The following is a 19,679-nucleotide window of genomic DNA, read 5'->3' as shown; positions in this document are numbered from 1 at the left end:
TTAATGTTTAAATGAAGGTTGTTGTTGTTGCAACCAAATAAATGACATGGACTTTGTTTATACAGCTGTGATTTAATGTCTTCAGTTTGAATTTCTTAATGATAGTTTCCTGTTTTACTTTGGTAAGCCATTCTGCTCTGCTCACTTCCTGTTTGCATGTCGACATGCAGACAGACCTGGTGAGGGAAGATTATTATGCATAATTATGATGCACATAATAATATTGTGCATCATAATTTTTGGAGAAAAAAAATTTGATTTTTTTACAAAGAAAATCTGAAAGAAAAAGGTTTGAAAAGTCAAAAATTTGCGAGACAAAACTGAATTTTTGAGCATAACTTCAGAAATTTTGTAAAAAAGGAAAAAAGAAAAGAAAATGAAAGTACAAAATTTTAACATCTTTGACTTTCAAAATTTGGAAAATTTCCAAAAGTTGAAAGGTTTTAAAATTTGAAAACTTTCCAAACATCAAACATTTTTGACTTTTCATACTAATTTATTCATTTATTTATTTTTACAAAAGTAAATATTTTCTACCTTTGAAACTTAGAAAAGTTTCAAACGTAAAAGTCGGAACTAGAAAACTTTCCAAAAGTAAAAATATTTTGACTTTTGAAACAATTTCCAGTTTTATAATTTAATTTCTGAGATTAAATAAAAGAAACTTCTGTTTTTTTTCTCTCTGCACCGACCCTACGGCATCACGTGTTGCACCTCCACGGTTCACGCCTCTTATAGTCTCCAAACAGTTGCTCCCAAATTCACCCTTTCACTTCATGCAGCCACCTTCTCCGTTAGCCTGAGCGGAGGTCGAGCCAGAGGTCACATGAAGGAAGATCCTGACTCGTCTGAGTCCGTCAGACGTTGCCGTTGGCTCAGCTCTGCCTGAGCTGGAGCATCATGTCGGCCCGAAGACAACGAGCCCCACGCTGAGCTTTAAACGGTTGATAATGGCGCCGGCGCAGGACAGACAGCTGAGGACGTGTTTGGGATTTATTTGTAGAGCGAGGTTTTATCAGCACAAACCAGATAGCAGACACAAAAATATTTCCTCCTCTGCCGCGTGCGCAGGAGTTCACACTCAGGAAATACCGCCGAACTTTCTCACAATTGGTGGCAGTCTGGGCAGATAACACCAAAAGTTTTTTTTGTTTTTTTCCTTTGGATCTAATTTTAGGACAATCACACGTCTGGAGGAGGGGAAGCTGTTTCTATTCCGGGCGCTACGCTAACTGTAAACACATCAGACGGCTGAATGCAGATCTCCATGCTCACTTCTCACAGAAACAACGGTATCTTTCACACCAAGATAAGATGAAGTTGGTGTCTCTATAAAATTAGAGAAGACTTGTTTTAAGTGAATAATTCCTTAATATTGATGAAAAAGTTTTAGTTCTAGTGACGGATTATTTCACTTTTTGGGGAAAAATGTTATAAGTGAAAAAAGTCTAAGAGTGGAACCAGCACTTCTTCATTAATATTAAGGAATTACTTATTTAAAACAAGCTCCTATCTTGCGTCGTTACCTAGCAACCCCAGCCAAGCCAACCCGTTGCCTAGCAACCAGGGGTGAAAGTAAGGGGGTACGGCAGGGTACTGCGTACCCCTAAAAGATTTAGCGGGGGTACGAAGTACCTGCAAGAGGGGAGCGGCTGTCTGCTGTAAAAAACATCAACGGGTTCACTGTTCAGCCGTGACTGATCAGTTTTTCAAGAACAATCCAAAACACGACTTAATCAGTTAATAAATAGCTTTTTTCCCCCCATTTCATATAGTTTCTGAACTCTTCGTGCTTTGCTAGAGCAGCGGGGCGACGCGTCGATCGGTTTTGAGTCGATCTCGGCATCAGGAGACAAACTGAACGTCGCAGGAGGCTGAGAGCAGCACGTCCTCCTCTGGCTCCTTATCGAAACGTTCGTGACTTTATTAAAGAACAACAACAACAAAAAATCAACATAACCCAACAACAACAATAATAATCTCAGTGATTATTGTGTGTTGTGCAATTCTGTGCGTTTCGGTTCGAGCAGAGCAGGAGTTTAAAATGAACTCATCAACCACCGCTGTGTTCACGAGAGGCTTATTAATGATAAATATCAAGCCTGCAAACCTAATATTGTAACGGACTGAATGTTTTGGTTTTAACATAATCTCTGGTCGGCTTGTGGAGCGCAGGAGGTTGCCATAGCAACGGGTGTGCTTAAATGACAGAGACGGAGAGTAAAAAGGTGCGAGTGGTTTAGAGTCGATCACCTGTTCAGGTTGTTTTACCTGTTTTGGCTCATCACAGCCGCCGTAGTTTCTGAACGTTCAATAAGCGACAAACTTGGACTAATTACCTCGTTCTGTGAGAGTTTACGTCATTTACAACAAACATCAAACATGGTAAATATGTTTCATTAAGTATTTAACAAACAAAATGGCTTCTACCGCGATAATTATGTGAAATTAAATTAATTGTCTGATATAAAATATAGTTTGGTGCTTTGAGCTCAGAGTCTGAGAGGCTTTTCCTTTATCAAACAAATTTGTTTTGCCTCTTATTTAGTGGAAACATTGATGTTGATGAGATTTTCTCCAAAATAACATTTTTCAACCTTTATAGCTCCACTGTTGAAAATGAGAAGCTAACATTCACAAATGACAGTGAAATAAAATCCAGTCCAACATCTGGTTTGAGGTGATTCCTCTGGATCCTGTTGGCGGAAAAATATCCCAACTTCAGAAGATGAGCTTTAACCTACAGAGCTCTGTGGTCCCTCCTGTCAGTATGAGAGTCAGGGTGAGGAGGCGCCATGTTAGGAAGAGAAGTGGAAGCTGCAGGATCTTCAGAACAAACAGGTCATGATGCTGGGCTACTGATWATCCCTCTGTCTGGACACAGGATCAATAGAACCAGTTTAAAAGATAAATAAATGGTTATATGTCAGACATGGAAAACTGGGATGCATCCATGCCCTGATGTTCAGGATTTAGGTCTCATAGCATCTGAAGGTGTCAACATTGCTGCCAGTGGGCTGAGGGAGGAAATACAGCTCCATTTTGTAACAATTCAAGAGCTACCAGCTTTTATCGCTTCAAAAAAAAAAAAAACTCATCAGCACAGAAACTCCAAAGCACACAAAGCTTTAGTTTGGGGACCACCTAACCCAGGGGTCCCCAAACTACGGCCCGCTGGCCGGATCCGGCCCGCCTCCACATTTGGTCCTGCCCCCTGAACACACACACATATATATATATATATATATATATATGTTTTTTTGTCATAGTACCCCCAAGAATTTAAAACTACTTTCATCCCTGCTAGCAACCCAGTACTAGTTCCACTGGCAGATTATTTCATTTAAAACATGAAAAAATGTCTGAAGTGAAATAATCTGCCAGTGGATTTAGTAGTTTTTCATTGTTATTAGGAAATTATTGACTGAAAAACTCCAATGTTGCTGAAAAGTTATTTATAAGATAATTTCGAGTTATTTCAACTGTACTAAGATATTTACATAGAAACTAGACAAAAATACTTGGTAAGATTTTATGTTTTTGCAGTGCAGGACTCTCTCTAGGATCTGACTGGCTGCTAAGAAGCAATTTAAAATGTTTGATTAAGGCGAATAAATGTTCAGTAACGATAAGTTGGGTGAACGAATGCTAAAACAAGCCATGGTGCTAATCATCAGCTCCATCCAAGATGGCCGCCCTCTGGGAGCGGAACGTTTCGGGAAGCCTCCCGCCTCTTTAGATAAGAGCAACCTCCGAGCAGCGCAATTTCCAGATCTGTCAGAGATAGATCACAGGGTGTTCCCCCTAATTTTAAACATCAGATGGAAAAAAAAAAAACCAAGGCACACCCGCAGGCGTCTGCCTCTGGACAGGAAATGCCTTCATGTAAACAGGAAGCAGCGTTACATTTTACCGATCCACATCTCGCAAACAGCTTCTGCTGTTTGACGGGATCAGATGCAGGAACAGAAGATAGAAAACTTGTTGGAAATAAACCTGTGGAGTAATTTCAACATAATCCTGAAGGTGTGATGTAGGCTAGATTTGTTGGTTTAGGTTTTCCTTCCTTGTCTGAGGGAAGTTCACGCTCCAACGTACGTCAGGCGTTTCCTCATGAAGCAAAATCATGACACCACTTGACCCGTAAGTCCTGGTCCAAGCCCAACCGCCGCTGCCCACCGCCCAAAGTCTGTCGCCAGGAAACTGATGATGACCACCATCATCCATCATCTCATTTCATTTCCTTTTTATACCTGCTGCTCTGCAGCATCAATGCATATTTTCACCAATGCGAAACAGAAACAGCTGATTTGCATGTGCAGCATTACAAAAGTATTAATTTCACATTTTGTGACAATATAAACCACAAACTTTAAAGTGTTTTATTTGGATATTGTCTGTTTTTTAGAAAACACTATAAAATGTTAAAACTTTACAAACTCAGGAATCGCCTCATTTTTTTTTCAACCTTTCTGAGATCAATCTCAAAATTTCTGAGTTTTTTTGGCAGAAATCTACACAGCAGTAAAATTAAAACTAATCATCTGAAAAGTGCGGAGTGCTTTTGTATTCATCCCTCTGAGTCAACACTTTGTGGAGCCAAGGTTCATTTAAATTACAGCTGTGTTTTTTTTCCCCGTACGCCTCCATCAGTTCTGCACATCTGGAAACTGAAATGTTTGCATGTTTTTTTTGTAAAAACAGCTCAAGATCTGAGGGCGGCCATTTTAACACATGAACATGCAAGTTTTGAATGTGGCAGCTGCGTTTTTTGGTCTTCATGATGCCGTTTGTTCCCTTCGCCCAGAGTCTCACACGACAACATGAAAGCTGACTTCAGCAGGAGCAACAGCATGAGGGGCCGTTTGTGAAGTTAAAATCAGAAATTAACAAAAATAATTTGGATTATCTGGCCTGTCATATAAAAAAAATTAAAAGTGGATGTTCATTTTTCAACGTTTTGTTTTTACCATGTTATTAGTGTCACAATTTCAATCTAAATATATAACTTAGCTTGCTATCTAAATTTATAGTTAGCTAAACATTTAGTTTGTCACATATATATTTGTCTTGCCAACTAGTTAATTTGAAATTAGCTATTTAGCCTACTAACTAGATATATAGTTTATAAGCTACATATTTAGCTTGCCCAATAGTTGGTTTGAAGCTAACTAATTAGTTAGTAAGCTAAATATGTAGTTTATAATTTAAATGTACAGCTCTATGCTAAATATTTACCTTAGCAGGTAAATATTTAGCTCCAATCTACATATTTAGTTAGCAAGCTACATGTGGCTTGCTAACTAAATATTTATCTTGCTAACAAAATACTTAGCTTGTAAGTCAGATATTTAGGTTACTAACTAAATATATTGTCCTGAGCTTAATAGTTGGTTTGCAAACTATATAATTAGCTTGCTAATTATTTAATTTGCTAAATATTTAGCTTAAAAATGTGAAATTTGTAAAATAATTAATAACAAGGTAAAAACATCACTTTGATAAATAAACCTCCATATATTTTCCTCTCAGGCCTCCCAACTATTGCTGTTAATTTTTAATTGTTTAGCTTTACAATCGGCTGCCGGTAGAAAACCACCAATCAGATCATCGTTGTCTTGAATCTCATCTTAAATCAGGTTTTTGCAGCTAATAAAAGCGACAAGCATCAAGTCACAGTGACACAGAAACGTCGGAGACCCGGTGCAGCAGAGAGAGTGTTTTGGCTGCTGCGCCCACTTTGGGGCGTCACGCATACCAGGCTGGAACCGGGGGACAAACAGATCCTATGACCGTCATCCTGCAGCTGCTGCCGCCGTTTAACATTCAGACAGCAGCTATTTCACAGAACGACACCCAGAAGCGGCGCAGCTTTTAAAACCAAGTAAATATTTTGATCACTCAGGTGGCATATAGCAAAAAACACAAGAAGAAATAATCAGCAAAATATAAAACATTTAAAAGTCTGGAGTGTTGCTTAACGAGATGCCAGAGGCATGTCACGCTGCAAATAAATAGCATAACCCAGAGTGAATGCTGGAGTGTTTGTACCCGGCCACTGGCATGCTGGAATAAACACAGGCGGCAGCTGTCTAACTAAAACCGTCTTTGCATTTAAACAGCACTCCATTGTTATGCTCTCCAAAATCAGCAGAGTGGAGACGGCTGCGTAAACCGTCCCGCCAAAACTTTGCATTAAGTTAAACAAGGTTTCCAGAGACGAATGAGTCAGATGACAATGTTTGAATGTTGCTGCTGCTTTGTTAAATTAGCTGAAAAATCACAAATGGATCGTAATTACCTTTACTTCCCAACCTCAGTGTGTTTCCTCCAGAGGTTTAAAGGTGACACACCTCCACCTGCAGCAGCAGAAATCAGTTTTCCTTCCTCACATCACTCTGCTGCTTTCCTTCTTCTTCATATAATTATTATTTTTTAAATCATAAATATCTTTCCCCCCCCTCTCTCTGTTTCCCTTTGCCCCTTCAGCCAGCTTGTTGCTCCCCTCACTGAAACTCAGGCCTGGCCCAAACCCATGGCATCTGTTGGAGGGACGAATCCAGGCGGCTGATTGGCTGGAGGCCGGACTGACACGCCCATATTTGGGCAGGCAGAGGCGGAGCTGCCTCACAGCGAATACAAGACGGAGGAAAACAGGAAAAGTTTGACAAAGCAGCAGAACCAGGCTTGTTTAGAGAAGAAGCGCTCATCATCACAATGAAGATGCTTCATAATTAAATAGAAATTAATGAAAATTTTAAATGACAACTTAAAGGAGGTTTAATTAATCATGTTTTATTTGCACAAACTGCTGGGTTTAAAGGGGCAGCACTGTTTTTTCCAGCCACATTATGCTATTTTATAGCAGAATAAAGTAACTATGTTAACTTCATAGTTATAAAAATGAGGTTGTATGACTTAAAAGAAATTTGACTTTATAATTTAAAGTCTCTTTTAAAAGCTCCTGCTCTTCCTGAAGCTTCACCTTCAGGGAGTCATCACAACATGGCTCCTCTATTAACCCTTTCACAACATTTTTACCAGCGTTTCACAGAGCAGTAGCTCCTATAATGAGTTCAGCAGCTCCACCAGGTGTTTGCTAATTGCTGCTGGCTAGTCTGAAGGAACTGCGTGTGGGAGGAGCTTCATCCTCGAAGGCGGGGCTACGTCCACCGAGGTGTTTTGAACAGCTGAATGGTTGTGATGAAGATTAAAGGATTTCTTAAACATCAAATCTAAACTCCAGGTTTTATTTTCATTAGAGAAAAACATCATAAAATGATTTAAGCTAAAAGAAAGTACAATTTACAAAACACTGCCTCTTTAAGGGATTTAAGGCTCCAATCACACAGCAGGCAAATGTGACCAACTTTTTTACAGAGCAAAAGAATCCAATTTGTTCCGATTCAGTACAACCAAAATAAAAAATAAAAAAGGCAAAAATTTCCACTAAAATCTCAGAAATTTTCTAGGAAAAATGTGGAAATGTTTGACTTTTTAAAATTTCAAAAGTCCAAGTTTTTTTTAATTTTGAAACTCAGAAATGTCCAGGTTTTGTTCTCGATTTTTTAGATAAGTCTCAGAAATTCTGCAGAAAAATCTTGGAGAAATTTTTAATAGTCAAAAATTTACATGTTTTTCCCAAGAAAATTTCAGAAATTTATATCAAAATTTCTGAGCTTTTTCTCACAAATATTCAGCTTTTGGAGCTCACAAATTTTCAATTTTTTCCTAAATAATTTAAAAAAAATTTGAGTCAAAGATTTTTGACATTTGGAAATCAAAAAATTCGCAGATTAATTGTGAGATTAATTTCAAAATTTCTGATTTTTTTTCTCCAAAATTTGTGACTTTCCAACGTCAGAAATTTTCATGATTTTTCTAGAAACTGAGTTTTTTTATTCTGTACATGTTACCACAGGATGAGTGTAGATTAATATCTGTTTATTACACAATTCTTTGTCTTTCTGTACTCAAACTTACAGCAAAAGTCACTGATTAATTAGGCATTTTTCTCTAGATATGTGGTATTTTTCTCAAAGAAACCATTTTATGTTATGAATTTGTATAAAATAATAAAAAAATGATTTTACTGGATTAGATAATTCTGCTTCAGTGCACAGCAACTCTCTGGGTAGGAAGTTATTTTCAGGCAAATAGCTGAAAATAGAAACAGCAGGCCTTGGATCTTATTTTAGAGGAAGTGTGATGCATTTAAGGGAGGCAGCTGCTGCTGCTGCTGCTGCAAGCCAAATGATTTATTTTATGAGTTTATCTCCAACTAAATTTCTGCTTGGCAGTGTGAATCCAAGTCCAGCATGTGACCCAGACAGGGATGGTTATTAGTCCTAAATCATTTATTCAACCAAAAGTAGAGCCAAGCAAAAGGAATAATGTTGCTGTTTGTTAATTAGGACCATTTAACGGCACAGAGACACCACACTTTTGAATCAAACTGCGAGAAAGTAAATGATTCGCAACCCAAGTGAAACTGTGTTCAGTACGACGGCGTTTTAGGGAATGAGAGACGGAAACAAAATAGAGGAGCAAATTTCCACCAAAAAACTCTGAAATGTTGAGATTAACCTGAGAAACTTTTGAGAAAAATGTTGAAAATGTCTGAGCTCCAAGTTTAAAATTTGCAAAAAGAAAAAAAAAAATTAGAGCTTGAAATTAATTTTGCATATTTTCTAGAACAGACTTGTTAAGTTTCTGATTATTAAAAGTCAAAAACTTTTCACTTTAGGCAATTTTCATTATGAGTTTCATGAAACTAATCATGAGTTTATATATTGAAAAACTGATTTGCCTAATTTTGCCATTTATATGAATTTCTATCAATTTTCTCCTTAAAATGCCAAAATTTCCACTTAACTTCACATTTCACCCATCTGACTGTGTAATTTTTAAATATTAAATGATTGATAATTTGATCAGCTACTCAGTAACTGAGTTCACGTTTTACCAAACACTGTTTTACTCTCAGCTGAGTAAAAACATGTTGGTGCTGCTCTTCCTCTCCTCTTAAATCCGTCCAGCAGCCGGTTTGTAAGGGAGGAGATGCTGTCAGCACACATCGGGCCGCCAGCTCTCTGTCCGCTAACACGGTCATTGTTTCCATCCAGCTCCCACACAAAGCCTGGATTTACAGGCCTGGGACCCGAAACAAGAGCTGGGAGTCACAGGGAGGCAGAGACTGGGAGTCTGATCGCTGTAAAACATCGTTTTTGAATCATTTATAGCTAAATTACCTTGATTGTTTTCACAGGTGAGTAGAATAACCACAAATTTGACTCAAGTAAGAGTAAGAAGTCAACTCAAGTTAACTGAGTAACTGATCAAATTATCATTTAATATTTAAAAATTACATCATCAGATGGACCAAAATATAAAGATAAATGGAAATTTTGATATTTTAATGACAAAAATGACAATAATTCGATTCATAATTCAAAAATAACAAAATCAGGTAAAATATATCTTTTTATATTTAAATTATTTTGATTATTTCCCACTGCAGCGTCTTATTTTTACTGGTGAGGCGTGCAGGTCTCACCAGAACACAACTCTGCCGCCGCCAGCGCTTAAACCAGCCAGAAAGTCAGAGCTGGCTGGCAGTGTGCAGCTTCCTGTTTCCAACTGGGACCAGTAGGTGTCGCTGTAGAGCAGCAATCAATGAACCTGATGAAAAACCGACTGTCACCAACAAATGGTGCTTTTGTTCCCAAGCAAGGTAATTGTAGTTAAATAAAACTGGAAAAATAACAGTTGAAATTGAGAAAATGGTAATTAATGGAGAAAAATGATAACTAACTGGAACTATAATGTGTGTTTATAAAACTACCTAAACATACTCAAATAAGTGGCATAATATTCTTCTTATAAATCTGTGTTAGTCTTTTGAATTGATGTGAAATTGATTTTTATTTTCCCAACCAGTTTACGTCAGCTGTCGACAAATTACGGCGCTCCATAATCCTCCTGGCGGCGCTAATGCTAATGCTAGCACGTAAAATGGAAAAGCTGGGAGAAAATGCCAGTTTGTTGATTGTTGAACAATAAATGGATACAGTTTTTTATACTATCTTCTGTTGAGTATTTATTATGCAATCGATGTAAACATAATCGCAAAAACAATGCTTTTTGAATTCTGTAAGAAGAAATTAAAAGTACGACCATAACTAATAAAAGCTAAATGAAAACAATATTTAACTAACAAAAACTAGCAAACACTGTAAAAACAAATTAAAACTAATTGAATTAGATAAAAACAAAAAGCTACAATGAAATAAAACTAAACTATAATAAAAAACATAAAATAAAAAAAGTTAAATGTTAAAGTAACTGAAATCATCCACGTATTTTCAGAGTCGTTGCTGATGTTGATGCTTTCTCCAGTAGCAGTCAGTCTTTCAACCAATCTGAAGAGGCCTCTGACTGAAGGCTGTTGCTGTATGTCTCATACAACCGTCATGACAAGCTAACAGCTCAAAGACAGCAGTGTCCTGGGTGACACCATCAGTTGTTAGCAAGCTCTGCTGATCCATCGCCTTTACTTTAGCTCTCTGACTGGTAGCCTGGTTAGAAAGCTGGACAGAGAGATGTTGGAGTAGGGGATATGATCTCTGAACATTATGTTGGATGCAAGGGCAGGTTTGAACTTCCTTCTCTCTGCTCTGCATCCATAAAGCTTCCTATTCAAGTCCTTTGGGAACTGGGGTCAGAGTTCAAGTATCCTTTGAGTTTTTCAGATGCTAATCAGCTAATCCCAATTGTAAAATAAATACCTTGTTGTCACGGTTACACATAACAACTGATGCTCCCACACCTTTCTTTTTTTAACAACATAATTTATTCAAACAAAACAGTAGGGCTGAAACGATTAATCGGATTAACCAGATCAATAGTGATAATCGATTATTGAAATAATCTTCAACAAATTTAATTATTGATTATTTACAAGATTATACAAATAGTACATAAAGGCTGTTTGCTCTAAGAAAAACAACACACTCAGAGCTGAAATTAAGCCAAAACTGTTCAAAAATACATTTTGAATTTAAGATAAAAAAAGCATATTTGTCTGTAAATATGTTCTATCCAGAACCAGATGTGGGTGAAGTAGCACTACTTCAAGATACTTATACTAAGGTAAAAGTAAAAAGTACAATTTTCCAAAATGTTACTCAAGCAAATGTAACTGAGTAAATACTTTCCATCTCTACCAAAACTCCTCAATTAGCAAATTTAGCTTCACCTGGTTAAATTCTGTAAGAATCCTGTTAAGCATATTTTGCTATCTAATTATTAATCAGTTAATATAAAAATAGTTTATACAGTATAGAGCTTTTCACACGCTGATGTTAGAAATATTTTTCATTCTCTGCTACAAATGATCAAGTGTTTACTAAAAGAACACCAGATTGTTGCATTTTAGGGGATCATGATGTGAGGCTGAGTTTACCTTGGGAATATGAGATAATTCAACATACAAACATGTTTGGTCTATTTTCTGCTCCCAACTTTTGTTTCATGTTTGGATTTCATTTCCTGACCCCAATGGAATGAGTTAGAGTGGATACTCCCAACATCAGTGTCTGACCTCAGAAATGGTCAAAAACTAAACAGATATGCTGGAAGAAACAAGCTACCTTAACATTACTTCCTGCATCCAGATTTCTTTGATGGGAGCCGCTAGACATTTACTAACATAAATGCAGCCAGAGAACAAACACAAAGGGCAACTGAAAACACAAACGCTCAGGAAACATGACAGTCATTGTCCTTTAGGCTCCAGGAAATACTCCACATGTCCAAAGTTACCCAAATTTGACGTTTTGCAAGAATTATGCCATTTATTGCTTTAATAAAATATTAGCTATATACAGACGCTCATCAGACCCAGCCTTTATTTTGATAGTCCATTTCCACTCACTGGCAACTAAATTAGAATATTAGCTAAATATTTAGCTTGCTCAGAACTAAGCTAATTACTTAGATATGCACTAAATAGTTGTGGAAATAATTAGCTGCTAGCTATTTAGTTGTTAGCACACTAAATAGTGAGTGTGAAGCTAACTAAAGAGTTAGCAAGCATGCTATTAAATATTTAGTTTCTAACTAAATATTTGATTTTTAAACAAAATATTTATTGTGCTAATGAAATGTTTACTTAGCAAGCTAACTGTTTAGATCAGATCTAAATAGTTTGCTACCATACTAAATGTTTAATTCTGAGTAAGCTAAGGATTTAACGTGCTAATTAAATATTTAGTTTGAAGCTAAATATTAGGATTGTAAATTCAATAGTTACCTTAATAATGAAATATTTAGTAAAGATGATAGCTATTTAGTTTGGAGCTAAATAGCTAGCTTGCTCACTAAATATTAAGTTCTGAGCTAAGTGTTTAGCTTGCAAATTAAATATTAAGTTTGAAACTGTTACTTATATAAATAAATGAATTACAATGCAATATGAACCCTTATTTTTTATTTATTTATTTTTTSTCTTAAACAGTCCTAAATATTGTTAAAATCCGGCTTTGCATTTCCCACCAACACAGAAAAAGTCAAGTTTTTAACAATATCGGTTGAGTAAACAGATTCTTCTAAACATCACGGAAAACCCCTGTGTAGAAACAGCCGAGTACAAATCACAATATTTTACATATCTATACCTTTAAATGTTATCCAAGTAGAAATCGAGTATTACCTGTATCGGAGGAAGGCGTCCAGGTGACTCTGAATATCCCACGCAGACACTCGCACATGGTCCGCAGCAGGAGGCCCAAAAGGAGGCGATGAACCGGGGGAGCAGCCCACACGCAGGCTGGGAGAGCTGTGGGAGGCCGGTGGGTGTCGGAGGCGATCAGAGGGTCGGTTTAACTGTTTGGGTCAGAGTGACACTGAGCTACACCGTCAGCATGGATACTGAATAGCCAGACGATGACAGAGAAAGAGGGAGGAGAGTACCATGGATGGAGGGACGCGGTACCGATTCACAGAGGTGGGCAGACTTAGCCAAAAACTGAACACAAGTAAGAGTAGCGCTACTTCAACATAGTTTTACTCAAGAAGTAAAAGTAAAAAGTAGCCACTCAAGAAATTACACAAGTGAGAGATAGAAAAAAGCAATTTGTACTGAGTAACTGTAACAAGTAACTGATTCCAGAGTTTTCTTTCAACGTTAGCTGCCGCCATTTTGTGGCAGCGCAGCGCCGCCAAAAGGAGTGCCGTAATTTGCCGACAGCTGACGTAAACTACTTGTAGGGGGGCAATTTATTTCGCATCAGTTCAAACAGTTAAAAAAGTTAATAAGTAGATTGATAAACACAAAAACGAAAGATATTATATCTATAAGTTCTGAATGTTTTAGTTACTTTTATAACCGCATAATATAATTCTGCTAGCAGAGACTAGCCAAAAATGACACTCAAGTAAGAGTTCCAACTGTTTCAACATGTTTTTACTCAAGGAAAAGTAAGAGGAAAAAAGTACTTGGTAAAAAGTCTACACAAGTAGTGAGTAACTGATCAAATTATTAATTATTAAATTTTTTAAAAATGCATAATCAGGCAGACCAAAATACAATTTTTGATATTTTAAAGACAAGTTTACAGTAATTAATTTAGAGTAACAAAAATAACTAAATCAATAAAATTAAAGAGGATTTGTTTCATTAAAAACTCACAAAACGTTAACAGAAACTGCAGGTGTGTGTCTGTGGTGAATTTCTGGTTAAGACATGTTTGTTTTTCATTCAGTGTAAAAAATCCAGAAATTTTACTCAAGAGAAGAAATACTTTATAATAAAATTACTCAAAGTACAGCGTAGTAAAAATACTCTTAAAAGTAAATTTAAAAAAATGTACTCAAGTAAATGTAATTGAGTAAATGTAACTAGTTAGTTTGCTCATTAACGTGTAGCAAGGAATTATTTTCACTTATCAAATCAGCTGACTGAGACACGTAGTTTGCTTTCATATCTGTTTATAAGTGTCTGTTTGTTGGAAATAAACATGTCTAAAGGCAGAGCAGGAGCGTATTAGCAGGAGTCAGCAGTTTGAGGTGACGTTTGCCAAAGCCCGGCTCCTTTGTCAGCTGGTGCCGGGGGCTTTATCTGCGGCCCAGCAGGGCCTTGTTTCTGGGCTTAGAGCGGCTGGACTCTGGGTGTTATTCAGACAAAATGACTGCAAACTCACCACAAGCACTGCAGCTCGGCTGGCTGATCATTTGTGATGATTTAAGTCTGAATTAGGAGGCAAACCGAAGACTTAAACCGTTTTATTTTTTTATCTTATGTGGTCAAACTTGTGTGTTTGACCACAGGGATTTTTTTGTATGATTTCTTTTTCTAAATAAATAAGTATTTTCACTTCATCTTTTCTCCTCAGTGGTGAAGTCAGTTGTGTTAGAGCTCTAATAGCAAAGCTCGTTTTATCAACTTTGAAAACATTTAGAGCGTGTAGCTTCCACAGAATAATTTTTTTGTGGTAAAAATTCTAAAACACAATTTCTTTTCAGCTGTTTTGTAAACTTTTAGGTGGAAAACATTCAACATTTGTGTTGAAGTTTTGTTTATTGAATGTTAAGAATTCAGTAAACAAACATTCATGCTCTTATTTTGAAAGGTGTGATGAAGCAGCATATGTAGCAGCTCATTTTCTTCTCCTAATTGTCTAAATATGCAGAAAGATCATAATTATTGATTTATTGCAATCAGAGGACACGTGAAAAGTGTTATGAAAAAGCATTTTCTTACCTAACAAACTTTATGCTCACAAACAACTGTTGTGGCCTGGCTGTCTGCTCCCTGCTCAAGCTGTCAGTCGTATCTGCGTTTAGCTTTGTTGTCCTTCTCCCTCATTTTTTGTTTTGTTTTGTGCCTTCAATCTGAGTTTTTGGTTGTTTCTTAAACTCAGAGGAAAGAAAAAGGTTATAAACTTTTGTTTCTTCTTCATCTGTTTATTTCCAGAAGCTCATAGATGAAGCTTGCAGCTAAAGTGCTCAATTCATCCTTTTCCTGTCGCCAAATATCCATCCATCCATTTTCTTTCACCCTTGTCCCTCAGTGGGGTCAGGAAGGTTGCTGGTGCCCATCTCCAGCTGGCGTACCGGGCGAGAGGCGGGGTCACCTGGACAGGCCGCCAGTCTGTCGCAGGGCAACACAGAGACACACAACCACGCACACACACACTCACACCTAGAGACAATTTGGAGAGGCCAATTAACCTGACAGTCATGTTTTCGGACCGTGGGAGGAAACCGGAGTACCTGGAGAAAACCCACCATGCACAGGGAGAACATGGAGACTCCATGCAGAAAGACCGGGAATCGAACCCAGAACCTTCTTGCTGCAAGGCAACAGCTCTACCAACTGCGCCACTGTGCTGCCCCTGTCGTCAAATAATAGCAATTAATTATTTTTAAAATAATTGTTTTAAGAAATAATTGCTAATTTTTTCTTAATTATTAAAGAACTAAATAATGCCCATTAGAAGCAATAAAAACAAATTTATTTCTGTTTATGAAGATATATTGGGTTTAATTAGATAACAATTATTCATGCTTACTTTTGGACACAAACCTTGGCTTTCCGCTTCATTTTAAGACTTTAACTTTTTTTTTAAAGTTGCTTTTCCCCTTTTTAGTAAGAAACTGAAGGGAATTGGTGAGGATTGGTCTGTGCTGTTTGTGTGCAATAAGCCTCAGATAATCCGAACAAACTGCAGAGTGGCTGATAGCTGAGTCAAGTGCGAACGTTTCCTTTCTGCTGAAACCCTGAAAATCCTGTGTGTTTAAGAGACGGTGGCTCAGACGGATCAAACGGCGTTTCTTCTCATCAGTCGCAGCTTAAACCTCTCATCTTTCTTCTTCTCTGCTGCTCAGAGGAATCGTTTGCTTTAAGACGCAAAACCTTTAGGCTGCCAAATATAGGAGCAGCAGCACAAATGGAAAACTAAAAAGCTTTGTAGTTTATTCATCCTTATTGTTTTTATTTCCTTCATGAGAAGTTCTGGCAGCCAATCAACCACTGGCCTACACAGATAAGTGAAATACAAAATGGGGAGATGAAAAAAAAAGTAAAAAGGGCTAAATTTCCACCCAAAAAATCTCAGAAATTAAAAAAAATATATTTAGAAATTCCAGAGTTTGAAAAATTGCTAGAAAAAAACTCTATATTGATATTAATTTCCCAAAATTTTTAGAAAAAACAACAAAATCTCTGAGTTTCAAAAGTTGCACATTTTCTATTAAAAAACATGGGAATGTCAGTTTGAGAGGCAAATGTTTGGTAGGAAAAAAATCTGAAAATTCTGATAAATTTCAGAAATGTTCTAGAAATAAATTCTGGGGAACCCAGAAACTTTCCTAGAAAATTGTTGGGTTAAAAAAATTGCTAACGCTAAAATTTTTAGATTAATTTCAGAAATATTTGAGTCAAAACAAAGACATTTCTGACTTTCAAAAATAAAAATTTTTTTGTTTTCAAAGTAAGAAATTTCCATATTGTTTTTTTAATTTCTGAGATTAATCTCAAAATTGCTTATTTTTTGTCAAATTTTCTTGTTTTCAATTTAGTTTGAATTAAAGTTAACATCTTAGTATAAGCTTCTACTAAATAAAATGTAGCAGCTTTCGCATTAGCACCATATGCTACAGCATGCTAATGCTGTAGCATGTGGTGCCTTAGCATTAGCACCACATGCTAATGCTGTAGCATGTGGTGCTTTAGCATTAGCAGAACTGATCTTGGTGCTTTAGGGTTGACCAAGATAACTTTTTAGGTAACACCACTGCAAATTACTAAAATAAAAGCATCTACTTTGTAACTTAGTCTGTTTTTGCACAAACATAAAGTCAAACTCTGGTTGGTCCAGGTGGATTATTGAACTATCTCTGCTGCATGATGGTAATAAATGCAAATCAATAAATAAAACAAGACAAAAATCCATTGAGTAAATTTGCATTTAATATTCCTCCTGTGCAAAAATGTACTTTATACAGAATAAATAGCAGAGAGCTGCCGACAGAAGGACAGAAAAGGTTCGGTGTGGTTCTGATGCTCCTGATGCCTGGAGAGAAGGAAGAGCAGCGATCAGGTTTTCATCTGGACGGATTTAAGCTCAAAGGAAACACTGTAAAAATGACTTCATCCTTTTTGTGTTTTAACCTTCATTTAGTTATTATGTCATGTTCTCCAAACTGCAGGGCTAATGCTCATCTTACAGATTCTCTTTCTGAATGACTGAGATCAAATCTACCACGGAAAATTTGACTTTTTTAACTCTGAAATTCCCAATTTATTCTAGAAAATTTCTGAGTTTGAATAGTTGAAAATTCGCCAGAAACAAACTCAGAAATGTTGACATTAATCTCAGAAATTTTCTAGAAAAATATAGGAAATTTTAGAGTTTGTAAAGTTGCAAATGTGCTGGAAAAAAATCCCTCAAAATTACTAAAAAATTCCTGTTTTTTTAGCAAATATTTAAATTTTCAAATTCAAAATTTCCTTATTTTTTTCTATAAAATTTCTGCAATTAATATAAAAATCTTAGATTTTTCTTGCAAATTTCTGAGATTAATCACAAAATTTTAGGTTTTTTTCTCTCAATTTTTTGACATTTTTTTCAAGAAATTTTTACTTTTTCAACTCAGAAATGTCTTACTGTTTCTTAGAAAATTTATGGGCTTAATCTCAAAATGTCCGTTTTTTTATTCTGGAGGAAATTTACTCCTCTTGTTAATTTTGTTCTCGGATCTAATATGCTGTCGTACGATTCATGTCACATGAAACTGAAATGTTTCCACGTTCAGATAAATCTTTTCAGTTCACGTTACCTACAGACAAAGCAAAGAGATTAAATACCTCCACTAAACAAAAGGCTGTGTTTTCTTTTTTCCTCAGACTTTAAATTGATTAGAATCAGACGTAGTTCAGTTTTTCAGTGTGGTGGAGTTTGTTTCACCTCCAAACATCTGGCAGGTAAAAGTGAGCGAGTCAGAGTGGAGGAGCCACCGGTTGCTGTTCGCACCCTCGTCACCGCGTCTGTCCACCGGCAGGACGGAGCGGCAATTAAAGTGCGGAGAAAATAAAATGAAAAATAAACAGTAAAACACTGAAAGTAAAATAGATTTATTTTGACTTTACAGTGGACTTCCTGTGGAGGTTAGCCAATCAGATGTCAGGGTCAATTTATAGATCTGAAAATGAGTCTGAAATAACTTAATAATACAAACTATTTATTCCAGTTTTATCTTAATTTTTACAAGTCTGGTTCATTATTCGGTGATTTATTCATTCATCCATTCATTTGTTTAATGATAATAGTTTGAGATTCACTGTAAAAACCTCTGATTGTTACCTGTTGTTAACAGAAGATTTTTCATCATTTCCTGTAAAGAATCCTGTACACTTCCTGCTAAACGAAAATATAAATTAAAAATGTAATTCCTCTTATAATCCTTATTTTCCTCTTATCTAACTGGTTGCTTAAATCTTGAGAAAGCACCAAAGTTTGTGACATTGTAAGCTTGTAGAAAACATTTTCAAACTTGCCCAGGACTCCCAGAAATAACTGGCTTGTTGAGACAAGATGGCCGAATGTTGGCGTCAAAGGAGCGTTTTATCTTTGGCTCGGCGTATTTAAACCCCACTTTGCTCACCTCGGGTCAGACGTGTTTATCAGCAGAGACTGGGTGGTCAGGCGATTAGACACACCCAGAGCCAAGGGTCAACAGCTGACCCTCCAAAACGCCCACAACCAATTACAGGCAGCGACTGGGAGTTTAAACTCCGGCAGTGATGTCACGACTCTGGGGAGTTTCTTCTCCTAAATTCATAGTTTATTAATTTCTAGTTCATTATCTTAATTTTTTTGCTTACTCTCTTCAATTTTTTACCTTTATCTGTCAAACAGGTATAAGGGAAAAATAAATCTGCACCAACAGCGCCCACAAGTGTTTGAAATCTGCTACTGCACCCAGATACTGGAAATCAGGAGATATTAAAACTACTGAATAAAACTGTTTTTCTTTCATTAAGGATTATATAAGCAATAAATCACATTTAATGTGGTTTAAAATTGTCCATAAAATGGCAAAAATACACAAATATGCTTCTGATTTGTTTTAAAACTTCAAGCAACTTTCTGCTAAATATGTTGGATTTGGAAAACTGAAACTGACATAAAGAAAAATAAAAGCAGAAACACATAAACGTATAGCCTTAAAATGCACCAGTTCATTTAGAAAAATTGAGAACTTTGCTTGATGTGTTAGAAATAAATTGACCTTCATATTTATTTTTTTCAGTTTAGTTCCAACAACTTTGAAATAAGACAAAAATAACTTACAAGTAAAGTTTCAGCCAAATACAGCAGCCTGTTTTGAGTCGATAATTCTTGAACGCTGATGAAAAAGTATCTTCCCTAGCAGATTATCTTATTTATGACGAGACATTTTTGCCATGATGCAAGTGAAATACCTGCCAGCGGAAGTAGAACTGGGTTGCTAGGTGACGGGCGGGGCCTCGGGGGGTTGCTAGGCAACGGCGTGGTGGCCCTCAAACGTGAAATAATCTGCCAGAAGAACCAGAAATTGTTCATCAATATTAAATTAATTATTGACTTAAGCTCCTATATCTTTCTGAAAACTTGTACTTTAGTTTTGTCTCATTT

At 36.5% G+C, this 19,679-nt stretch overlaps 1 protein-coding gene and 1 long non-coding RNA gene across 6 annotated transcripts in view; both read right to left on the bottom strand.

Annotated features, from left to right (window-relative positions):
* The window catches only part of prx (periaxin), a 34,561-nt gene extending 21,442 nt beyond the window's left edge, over window positions 1-13,119 (bottom strand). The window contains exon 1 of one of the 3 annotated variants that reach the window (XM_017308279.1): window positions 12,713-13,119. In XM_017308279.1, the coding sequence (XP_017163768.1) occupies window positions 12,713-12,770 (58 nt within the window). In that variant the 5' untranslated portion in view covers window positions 12,771-13,119. Of the gene's footprint in view, window positions 1-6,301; window positions 6,331-12,712 lie in introns of those variants that run through there. The other 2 variants (XM_008426581.2, XM_008426582.1) reach the window with 2 other exon arrangements.
* Window positions 13,120-16,950: 3,831 nt separating this feature from the next.
* The window catches only part of LOC103475156 (uncharacterized), a 3,704-nt gene continuing 975 nt past the window's right edge, over window positions 16,951-19,679 (bottom strand). Inside the window, exons 3-4 of one of the 3 annotated variants that reach the window (XR_001777199.1) lie at window positions 17,870-19,580; window positions 16,951-17,075 (exon numbers count right to left, since the gene is read on the bottom strand). This is a non-coding gene — a long non-coding RNA (uncharacterized LOC103475156). Of the gene's footprint in view, window positions 17,076-17,582; window positions 19,581-19,679 lie in introns of those variants that run through there. The other 2 variants (XR_001777200.1, XR_535305.2) reach the window with 2 other exon arrangements.

The sequence above is a fragment of the Poecilia reticulata genome, linkage group LG13, assembly GCF_000633615.1.
Source record: "Poecilia reticulata strain Guanapo linkage group LG13, Guppy_female_1.0+MT, whole genome shotgun sequence".
Classification (NCBI taxonomy): domain Eukaryota; kingdom Metazoa; phylum Chordata; class Actinopteri; order Cyprinodontiformes; family Poeciliidae; genus Poecilia; species Poecilia reticulata.
Note: the sequence above shows the minus strand (reverse complement) of the source record. Positions and strands in the feature narration are given on the sequence as shown.